The sequence below is a fragment of the Leguminivora glycinivorella genome, chromosome 18, assembly GCF_023078275.1.
Source record: "Leguminivora glycinivorella isolate SPB_JAAS2020 chromosome 18, LegGlyc_1.1, whole genome shotgun sequence".
NCBI classification, from domain to species: domain Eukaryota; kingdom Metazoa; phylum Arthropoda; class Insecta; order Lepidoptera; family Tortricidae; genus Leguminivora; species Leguminivora glycinivorella.
In genome coordinates, this window is record NC_062988.1 from 13202484 (window position 1) to 13214903 (window position 12420).

The 12420-nt window shown below is 36.6% G+C and overlaps 1 protein-coding gene across 1 annotated transcript in view; it reads right to left on the reverse strand.

Moving 5' to 3' along the window:
- LOC125235978 (neuropeptides capa receptor) overlaps positions 1–12420 on the reverse strand; it is a 243593-nt gene that overhangs the window by 6911 nt on the left and 224262 nt on the right. The window contains 2 exon segments of the mRNA XM_048142649.1: positions 6297–6390; positions 6393–6448. Of these exon segments, the coding sequence (XP_047998606.1) occupies positions 6297–6390; positions 6393–6448 (150 nt within the window).

Here is a 12420-nt window from a genome sequence, read left to right on the forward strand (position 1 = left end):
CATACCTACTCACCTATAGATAGACGTAACTTGTAATTTGTGATTTTAATAGTTACTCATTTAAGAAATAAACCACTTAATATTATTTCGCCAACACCAGATGTCGATCAAATATAGATCTTATTGTGTTAGTGTAAGATTTAATTCTCGAGTGTGTGCAGTTTGTAAAAATACTTAAGATGATAACAAGTTTCTATGTTCGTACTTACCTAACCATAAAAACATTTTTTACCTACTAAAAGGTTATTATTTTTGGCTAACACTAGTTTGCATTTAGTATCTAAACAAATCCATACAGTCCATTAATGTTAAATCATATTATATTAAATTAGCAAACAAGTTGTTGTTTTGATAAGAAAAAATAATGTTAAGTATGTTATAGTTTTAAGTACGTATAAAATGTGGATATAAACTTACATTTATAACACAATGTAAAATTACAAAACAAAAAGCATTTCATTAATTTGGAAACTAGGTATTTATATTATGTCAGTAGGTATATTATTATTTGCTCAGTTTGCATTATGTAGAAGCAAAACGAACTAATTCGGAACTGTAAGTATTGCAGAATGATATTCTAGAGGTATTTTAAAAGGTTCAAAGTAGCTTCTTCATTATTGATAACATAATTACATATAATAAAATAATGCAAACGAGCATCTGGGTGATGGGATTTTGTTTACTTCTTTCACATTTATTAAGTATGTAGACATTTGTAGGTACCTAGCTTGACTAGTTATTAGCACGTAATTAGCATCAAGCTAACTTGTTCGTAAAATATAGGTAATAATATTTTCTAAGACTCGGCCATAGATTTATATTGTACCATCAGAGACAAAAATGTACCTACACATATTCTTTGTTAAGATAAGCTGAGATAGATATAGGTTAAAAATTGTAGTTACTGTATCTAATGAGTAAAAACTTACCTAAAGTTTTTTGATAACGATAAGCTAATGTTGTTTATATAACTGTTATATTTTGCTAACTTAAGGCCTTTACGTAACCTTAATCAAAGTTAAGACATTTATGTAGTTCATTTAAGTGGTTAAAGTTTACGATGTTTTTTTTTCTTGGTTTTAAGTTAACTAATGTTTTTTCTTCGCTCATTTTGAGGCTTAGTTTAAAAACTGTTGTTTTTGGTGGGCGGTATGTTTAGTTAAAATTTAATTATCTATACGCACCTATACATACCTGTATCGATGTATGTACCGATGATGAGCCGACCCGCCGCTGCATTTTTAGTTGCAATAAATAGTCATAAGCGTATGGACCTGTTTTAATTTCTTCTAACACCTTCACTCCAAAATGAACCCTAACAACCCGAACAGTAATCACGGCCTAACTATATCTCGGTCAATATAGAGGTAAGTCCAATAACAGTAACCGTGAATCATACAAAGCTTCAGTAAGGACAACTTAGGTAAGTAAGTATCATTATGTACCACCTGTATGTAACCCATAGAGTATATTATAATTAATATTTGGGAATGTCAAATTGGCCATACGATTATTACTTGAGAGGAACTCACAGAACACCTTAGACTATTATAGGTAGTATAATGTCACTTGCACCTAATATATAGTATGTTGTAGGTGCCACCGGAGACCGAAGAGCTGGCAGCTTCCTCGCTCAGCGTATTAACTTGGAAATGTATCGAGGTATTATCGAGGAAATGCTAAGCTGCCAGCGTCTTCGGTCCCGCGTCGCCCGGTCAGCGTCCCGGCGACTTTCCGCAAGACCTTTATAATAGCCAAATGTCAAGCTCCCGGCCCGACAAAGCGGTAGGCCCGGAAATAATGAAATTATTCACGGCAGGTAGGTAGATATTCATTATCAAATATTACCCCTGGGACCACGGTATTCGTAATAAGCTACAAATTTATTTAGCACTTCATTTTTAGGCTTCCGTAGTCAACTAGGAAACCTTATAAGTAGTTTCGCCGTGTCTGTCTGTCCGTCCGTCGTCCGTCCGTCCGTTCGTCCGTCCGTTCGCCCGTCCGTCTGCGGATAATCTCAGTAACCGTTAGCACTAGAAAGCTGAAATTTGGTACCAATATGTATATCAATCATGCCAACAAAGTGCAAAAATAAAAAATGGAAAAAAATGTTTTATTAGGGTACCCCCGTTACATGTAAATTGGGGGCTGATATTTTTTTCATTCCAACCCCATCAACGTGTGATATATTGTTGGATAGGTATTTAAAAATGAATAAGGGTTTACTAAGATCGTTTTTTGATAATATTAATATTTTCGGAAATAATCACTCCTAAAGGAAAAAAAGTGCGTCCCCCCCCTCTAACTTTAACCATATGTTTAAAAAATATGAAAAAAATCACAAAAGTAGAACTTTATAAGGACTTTCTAGGAAAATTGTTTTGAACTTGATAGGTTCAGTAGTTTTTGAGAAAAATACGGAAAACTACGGAACCCTACACTGTGCGTGGCCCGACACGCTCTTGGCCGGTTTTGTAGGGTGTAAGATTTGAACTTGTCCTGTACATACATACAATCACGCCTGTATCCCATAAAGGGGTAGGCAGAACACATGAAACTACTAAAGCTTCAGTGCCACTCTTGGCAAATAAGGGGTTGAAAAAAAAAACGAAACTGTGACATTGCAGTGACAGGTTGCCAGCTTCTCGCCTACGCCACAAATTAACCCATATCCCATAGTCCTTCCTTTCCCTGTCTCTGTGTGTGTGTGTGTCTGTGTGTGTCTTTACTTTTCCTGTTTACTCGCTTTTAATAGTTTGTTTTACTAAAGGGGCAAATTTGTTCAGCCGATCGTGTTAATATTGATACCCGAGCATGCAAAAAGTTTGTGAAGTGGAATTTTGAACGTTGCGAGGGTTTCAAGGCACGAAGGTTGTGAGGAACGGAACTCTTCTCTTGGGTCTATACTTTCCAGAACGATGCGAACTGTCAAATGAACTCAATTGTTTTTGATATACAGTTGTCATGTAGCTTACAAAATGATATTGAATAAAGGGTCTAGCAGGCTAACCTAAGAAGGTTGGCCCCGTAAATGTTTTTTTTGACATGACGCACCATGATTTTTCAAAATCTTTTTAAATGTAATATACGTAGTTGCCAGTTGTGGCTTATCAAGTAATTTTTTTGGTAGTTGTGCCTCCGCGTGAAAGGGCAAAAAAATAAGCGAAAAAAAAACCTATTTTCAAACATCTTTCAAAATATGCATCATGAATTCCATTTCATGCTCTTTAACTCTGAATTTATTTGGTTACTCTCGCTTACTTGGTTTAGCTAAGATCACAGTTTAAAAATTACCATGATTTTTTGACATTTTCGTACAATAATAAGTCTAAAACAAAAGAAGTTCGAGGGCTGATATTACGCGTATAGTAGGCTTGTGCCGTTTCGTTCGTTGATCGGAGCGCTCCGATCTCGTTCAATCGCTCCCACGAACTAGTTCGCTCTTTTAGGTCTTTTGCTCATTTAGTTCAGCCAGACCAGCGACCACTGCGGTCGGAAAGATCAGAACTAATGGGACTGAATAGTGTCAAAATGATACGAATAGTCCACAGATAGTAACATTCCGGGCCGAAAGGTTGTAAGTAACCGAAGTTTAATATGAAAACTTGACTTTTTTTGTTGCTCTGCTAAATAGCTCTCGCTCTCGGTCGGCGCAGTCACACATTCGTTCTCGATCCAAACCGCTCGCGCTCGCCGATCCTATACTGAACTAAATGAGCAAAGACCGATTCTCAGACCACGGAAAGATTCAGTTCATTTCGGTCATTGATGGGATTTTATTCCTAATAGTTCATAGTTCGTGAACGACACAAGCCTAGCGTATAGTGTTCTTAGGGTCTGCCACTACTGTACCTCAAATTACAACCAAATCTCCTGCGCGGGCCAATCTTCTTAGGTTAGCTGTTTATTAATTATTTACCAAATACCCCCTTTGCATACAAATTTGTATGCAAAGGGGTCTACTTTTCTCTGCAGCTGACTGTACATTGCGATTTACGATCAAGTGCGGAAAAGAGAAAATTAAAATCAAGTGGCGACATAACATAAAAGATTAAACATACCATTAAAACTAAAGTTAAATCTAAAAATAAGTAAAGACTACATAACAAACTATACCTATATACATATAAAAATACTTACCTACCTACAGTAATAACCCAGTTATAAGGAAAATACCCCTAATGGACAAGTCGACACGAGCTTTTCAGTAAGTAATTATGGCCTTTTGAAGTTTCGACCTGACAAGTAATGGCCTACTCAGCGAAGCAGTACCTACGAGAGGAAAAACAGACATGAAAAGGCGATACCGCCTGGATGCTTGCGTTTATTTTTTAAATGTAAATTTAAAAAATATATACGAAGAAAATATTATTTAAGATTTAATTTCTCTCACAGCAGTGTTGTTTGTTTTTCCTTCATAATGGCCCTTCTTGGTTTCCAAGTGGATGCGATCTCCAATGTAATTGCCTCTCGATCCGACTCGAGAGTTCAATCAGCCGTGTTCAGATTGTTATGAGCAGTTTCTTCAAGGGCACAGGGCTGGCAAATGTTTGTACATTTAGCCTGTGTCTGATAAGAAAGAAGAAAGGGTAAAAATTAATAACCTAACCACAAAATTAAAATTTTGAAAAAAACCCCTACCGCGACAAAGTAGTACGATTTTCATGAAACATGGCTAAGGACACTCCCGACTTACTCAGATTTCAGAAAAAAAAACTAAATCCAAATCGGTTCATCCGTTCGAGAGCTACGATGCCACGATGCCACAGACAGACACGTCAAATTTATAAAGTCTGTCTGTTTGTCTGCTGCCTTTGTGTGTGTCTGTCTGTGGCATCGTAGCTTCCGAACGGATGGACCGATTTAGATTCAGTTTTTTTTTGTTTGAAAGCGGAGTTAATCGTGAGTGTTCCTAGCCATGTTTTATGAAAATCGGTCCACTATGTCGCGGTCGGGGGTCTTTTAAAATTTATAATTTTGTTTATAATTCCTTAACGTTGTTAAATTCTATTTTTACCTATCTTGTAAACTGACCCATTAACATTTTTATACAATTCGTCGTTTCCCTGTAGGTAGGAGTATCTAAATCGCGAGATGAATAATATCATCAAACAGTATCATGTTGATTTAAGATGTTCCGAGATGTATTACTTTTAGATTTACATTTTTTCTTTCCAAGAACCTGCAGTCCTTTGCCAAGTATAATGAGGAAAAAGTTAACCGATGTTAAAAATGTAACAACCCGCAAATGAAACGCTTTTATTTCTCCTAGAATGGCAAAAAGTTATAGGTATATAAGTTATTATTCGTCCACCAATAATAAATTTAGAAGACTTTTTGTCCAAATACAGGGTACAAATCACCTACTATTTCTACTAATAAAAAATCCGTGAGTTACTCGTCGCGGAGACTCGTTACGACTGTATCAATCTAGTTATACTCTGTATGTTAAGGTTCTTAAAAAAAGTTTGTAAATTTTCGGGTAGTACATTTGACGATTAACCAAACAAATACAGAACCACGTGGATCTGTCACTGAGCAGTCTGTTTTTAATCTACTTGTTTGGTCGTGTAATGTTTTCATTTACTTTCAAGTGTCTTAAGACGATACGGTAGGGGTCAATTCGCCATGCAAATGCTATCGACTATTTCCTCCCTGGTTTTCGAAGATAGAGCAATGATTTTTTCAACACAAATTGTAATTATTTTTATCTGTGTCGGAACGTTTTGATTATTTTATATTCTGCTTTTTAAAGATTCTAGAGCCAATCAAAAATTTCCAAAAACGGCCTTTTTCATTGTGGCGCAAAAAAAGGTGTGATACTCAAGATTGGTAACAATTAATCAATAAAAGCTAAACGGTCCGACATAGATTATTTCATTGTTATTCAGATTCTCAAATTTCGTTCCGATTGATTAAGTTTTGAAGGAGGAAAGAGTCGAGAGCGGCACCTTGATTTTAAAGATTCTTTTGAAATATCTTAGTTAATTATATTTGTATATTTAATTAAAATTCACAAGTTGAAAGAAGGGCTCCTTTCCATTTTAGCATTTTCGCTACTGTATCCTCTTAAGGAGCCTTTCGAGGGTAGATTTGTTTATAGTCTGTAGTAGACTTATCAACTTATCATACCTGTATCTGCTCTGCGACCGGACTCTGACGAGGTGGGACCCGTCAGAAGTGTGGTTGACGGTCGTCTCCTGGATGCTGGAATGTTCTCTGTAGTATTTGCTCTTATCTAGTCTGTTATAAGCAGTGTCTATATGTCTACAATAGCCTAACTACCAATATCATACCTGTCTCGGCTCTGCGACCGAACTCTGACGAGGTGGGATCCGTCAGAAGTGTGGTTGACGGTCGTCTCCCGAATGCTGGAATGTTCTCTGTAGTATTTGCTTTGCGTCTCGCTCGACCGAAGCAAAGCGTTTCTCTGAACGCTATCCGGTACCTGAAAAACGGTTTGAATTATTATAAACACACATACATTACAATGTAATACATAGTAGGTACCAGTGGTGGCTGGTGAAAATTTCTACTAGGCAACTCCAAAGCAAAAAGAAACCTACCGTAAAATTAGGTACTTTACTAGTAATCAATTTTAGGCAAGCCGGTGGGAATCGGCTTGTATGGACGAGCCGCTGCTGGTAGGTACATAAATAAGGTTAAAAGCTCAAGTTTTTACGTATACTTATCAAGTTTTATTGTCACTCTTAGCAATTATGTATTTAGGTATTTATCTCAATTAAAACTACATCATCGATAGCATGGTCGCGATAAACGATAAAACATCAGGCCGTCCCTATCGGACATAAATAGTGCGAAAGGGACGGCCTGATATTTATCAATTATCGCGCGACTACGCTTGCCTGCCGGCGTTTTATGCTTCCAATTTTATCACTTATCTATAGGTACGGTTAAATCATACGTCACGCTTTGGCAAGTATGTCAATGTGAGAGTGACAGATGTCTTAGCCACGTGGATAAGTGATAAAATTGGAAGCTTAATACAACGGCTGTACCCTGTAGGTATATATGTCGGCGGCAGATCGAAGAATCCGGCAGAACACTAGATTCCTAGGCATATCGTGAAACGCCGCCAAATCATGATTTGGCTTAGTAACATTCGCCATATCGTTCAAAACTCACCGTTTAACGATTTGCCCAGTGACGTTTAAGCAGATCGTGAAATTCCTAGACATATCATGAAACGCCGCCATTTCATGATTTCACCAAGTAAAGCCCGCAAGTGGCATTTAAGCAGATCATGTGATTCGTAGGCATATCATGATACGCCGCCATATCATTCAATACTTAAGTAGGGTGTCCAAAATTGAAGTAAAAATGCAATAAACATAATAAGTACTATATTGAATTAAATAATTTGTATTTTATAAATGAAATGTAACGAGACTTACTGTTTTTTGACATTGTGCACAGAATCCTTGTGACTCACATAAAATGAATGGAGCTGATGCTCAAAAGTTTCTTTTGCACTTCTATTTTCCATAATGACACTATTTTCGGTGCTAAAATCGTTTTGTAGAGGCGCCGACATCTTTCACTCGGCAAACAAACACCGCCATAGCATGCGCTGCATACGCAGCGCCACCAATAGCCGAGAAAGAATCTATTCTACGAAGTGCCCGCTATAGCGCTAGGAATATCGACGAATGCGTTGCTCTAATCGATCTGCCGTATTGTTTATCAGGCATATCGTGATACGCCTGGCCAACTTTTAGGCAATTCATGATTTGGCGGCGTTTCACGATATGCCTAGGAATCTCGTGTTCTGCCGGATTCTTCGATCTGCCGCCGACATATACATTATAGTTAGTTTATAATCTAAGGAGTTGAAAGAAATCATGATATTGCAGTGACAATGACAGACTGGTATCCCACAGTCGACCTCTATAATATCCACGGGAGGAGAAGGTAACCCTGCAGATTATTAATTTCTCAAATTGATTCAACCGTATTTTATCGTCTTTAACGAAATTTAAATATCCCAGACAGATGGACAGGGTCAGCTTAATGATGTGTTCCCAGTCCCAATGTAAACCCTCAGAACCCCTAGAGTGTTCCCTAGGTGAACCCTAAAAGTGGTCGGAAAAGGCCGAAAAGGGTAAAAATCGAGTTCGGAAAAAACGAACTCGATTTTGTAAAGTCAGACATTTAAAAGGCTATAAAACTCCCGTGAGACTCATACATATTTAAAAATATTTTAAGCGGGTTACTCACGTATTAAGTCGATATAGCGTTCGACATGTTTCGGTTCAATTTCGAGAACCTTTCTCAAGAGTAGCGACACCCCGCCTTTACATGTCGAACGCTATATCGACTTAATACGTGAGTAACCCGCTTACAATATTTTTAAATCTTTAAAAGGCTGTTTGGAAATCAAACAGCATAATTATACTGACTATAAATAGATTTTAATTGCGACCTAATTGGCTGTAATTTAAGTTATTGTGTGTTCATTACATTTCCTCCAGCAGTATCGGAGCCAAAGTTTGCTAAATAACTCCTTCATTCCAGTGTGCGTAATAGCCGCGATTCGCTCACGATTCGTGAACGTTTTGTGAAGCGTTTGTGCTGTCGGCTACGTCAAAGACCTTTTCAGGGGACAGTGGAATCACATTTTTTGCCATACTAAATTGAACCTTATCACTGAGGCAGAAAGGTGATCGTATCAGACTAGCGAAAACGGTCCACATGAGAGGGCATTAACGTTTGGGCTGGTGTCCCTCTCGCACGTGTGGCCAGTGTTAATGAGGTTACCATAGTAGTAGTATTTTTATCTGTATATTACCTGACTTTATAACTTATTATATTATTTTAGTGTTATATTCAAACTAGGGTTTCGATATATTTCAAAGATTTGGAAAATAATTATAATGTAATTATTTTGATGCCAATAAATCAAAGATTTGTATAATAAAAAAATACGTTCAAATGGGTATTATTAGATTTGGTAGTAACTTTGAAACTTGACTGGTATCCCCAATGTATGACAGTGATGACGTCACTGAATTATGTTGACATTGTCAGTAAGTGCGAGAGGGAAACCAGCCCAAACAATGACCTCTCATGTGGACACACTTTTTGACCTAACTACACAATCTAGTTTAATTTAATAATTCCAAATCTATGGGTAAGTAATTTGACTTCAGTATTATGTTCTTCATTAATTTCACATTTGTGTGACCTACATACTATTAATACTAGGCCAATTATTCTTAGAACAACTTTTATGAAACTTCGAAGTTATTAGAATATTTATGAGAGCAACATCTTGTGACTTTGTTATGGAAAAAAGGTATATTAAGTAGTCAGACAACAGGTCCGAAATAGGATTTTCTATTTGGTAGACGTCCATGATAAAAAGTAACGATAAGTACCCTGTAATATACTTAATGAAAAAGAGGAATTTATATGTTAAATATTCCTAGATTAGTCGTCTCCGGTGTAATATTTAATTATTTCATGTATATTTTAGTCATTTAGTTAACATTACGTCACCTATAAAATTATATTAGCTATTAAAGTTTTCGTAGTAGCTAGATAAAAACTCGGCATCGGCACGTAGCTTCTAAATATATCCCTTCGGTCGTGTCACAGAATATATAATAGTACAAGTACAGAAGGCTCACTCCTTTGATGTTCACAAAACGCCGCCATTCTAAATTCTTACCTACATTAACAAACGGACCGCACGCGAGCAGACGACATTGAATTGAATTCTATTGCGCCGCGCGAAGGTCGTCGCCAGTGAATGGGCCGCGAACTCGCGGCCGCCGGCATGTACTTGTAGCGCGGTGAAAGGATCGCGGAGTGAGCCGCCCCTGGTCGTGTTTTAATTTATCGCCGCTCGTTCTGAACTTCTTTTTCGCAATTGATTCATAATTTACTACTTAATTCATATTTGAAATAATTCATATCTTACCACCCGCCCACATAACATCAACAAAATAATATATATTCTTAGGCACAAATAACCAGAGCTTAGTATAATAGGATTACATACTTGAAACCTAAGCGGCTTGAACTTGAGCAAATTAAAGTTATTTAACCACATGTAATGCATTGTTAACTATAAAAATTGAACTGATTTGTCCATTTTTAGGGTTCCGTTGCCATACCTACAAATAAATATAACTCCGTAAAAGGCAAAACAAAGTCTAAGAAAAAAGTATCTCGGAACCACAATTAAAGATTTATCTCGTTTAAATGGCGCCACATCTTCAGTCGTAATTTGGTAAAACAAACTAATTAATATTATTATATTATAAAATTATTTTTTATACCTAATGTAAAATGTAGATTTAAACATTATCAAGGGAATGAAAATAATTAAAGCCACTTCGTGGCCACTTCCACTTTTAATATTGGCAAAATTATAGTCTCACATAATATAACAAATACGTATACTATAAGAGAAAAATCTATATTTTCTTAAAAAAACTAAACGTAATAGTTAATGTGTACGAAAATGTACAATATATCGGTTAACCAACCAAACACAACACTAAGTGGATGTGTCCTTGACTTGATGTACTTATTTGGTCGTGTAATGTTTTCCTAATGCTACCCATTGAGGATAAATTTGTTTTCCCCTCTCTAGCTTGAAAACACGTGTTTTATCCTTTAATACCAGCAGGTAAAAACGCATTTTATCCACTATAGGATAAAGCATTTTGACCTTGAATATAGTCATTTTTTCTGCTTTAAAATTGATAAAAGTGAGTGAATCTAGTGATGACGATGATTTACCACCTGTGGAACTACTGGAAGCAGTGACAAACGCGTTTTTTGCGTTGTACTTTCCTCGATATAGTGAGGGGAAAAGTTTTCAACTGCAGAATCCTTTCACTTGCTCGTTTTTCAATTCCACACTCGGCGTTAAAATACAACTTTGCACCCTTGTATAACAAATAACTATTACATGTATACCTACAGATACAGACTACATTTATAAAGACTGTAAGAACAAGACTATTATAAGCTTGTACGGGACCCTAGATATCCGAATCCAACTCGCACTTATCCTTTTATTTCTCCTAAGTGTACTATAAAGAGCATTATAAGTCTCCCCAATTAGGACCGAGCAAGCTTAGGTCAGACTTATTTTGCAATGGACCTAGCCAACGTCACAATTGCTTATGCTTTGTAAAAGTATTGTAACAAGGAGGATCGCGTATACAGGTTGTCCCAGAAGTACCACACCACAGTGACGCTGATAAGATGACCACCGTTATCAAGTGATTTATAAAATATTTTTTTTATCCTAGTAATAAAGATTTTCACCTGTGGATCTACTTTGTAGGTACTAGTTGAATTGAAATCGCCTAGTTCAACTATGTAAAGTGCTCGTTTTTCAATTCCACACTCGGCGTTAAAATACAACTTTTTGTGTATCACATCACATCAAATTATAAATAGTTAAATTAGTTAATTTAGACGGCATCTGTCTTATTTTGTCAGTAGGTAATACTTGATAAATGCAAAAAAAATAGGTTTGTATTAACACACAAAAAAGTTAATTTTAACTTTGACCACCTCCAATCTTATATTTTTAAACGAGCAATTCTTGTATATTTATTTATTTATATATACCGACGATCTCGGAAACCGCTCTAACGATTTCGCTGAAATTTGTTATGTGGGGGTTTTCGGGGGTGAAAAATCGATCTAGTAGCCTTAGATCCCGGAAAACATAATAAAATAGAACCGAGCGAAGCTCGTTCGCCCAGATATTGATTTTTTAAATCAGAAATTAAACAAAAAATGTCGTCATTGAATTAGCATCTTATGCACATTCAGTGTGCGTAGCCGAATGCACAAAAGCTCACGATAATATCTCTTTCGTAGCTATCTATCTCTATCGCTCTTGCCTATTAGCGCTACAGAGTCAGACTACATTTCTGCGGCGTTTCGGTGGCGAGTCGCGTCGCAGAAATGCCATTCACATTCACAGGTGGGTAGTTCGCTGCCATAGCGATAACATATCGAAAATGGTGCTCTGCAATTTAAATTTGATTTCTAAGTGATTAAGAATAATTTCGGTTCGCGATTGTTTGTGTCTCGAGTTTAAAGACTATACAACGTATTAAACAATAATATTCGTAACCGTTTGTCAAGAAAAGTGAAATAAATAACAATCCGTAATTTGATCATCAGTGACTGACTGTGTAAATTAAGTCGTACCTCCAACATTTTAACATTTCAAAATATAAACAGCAGCTAGAGACTTTATTATTCGTCGTCTACGTCACGCACGGCTGTGGTCCAGTGGTGTGAAGGCCTGACAGTGCATAGTGAACCTAGCGTGGACGGACGTTCGAACCCCAGCTAAGGAGCAAAATAATATTTTTTGTTTTTTGTTTTTATTTTGTTTTTTTTTGACTTTTTTAATCAATTTAA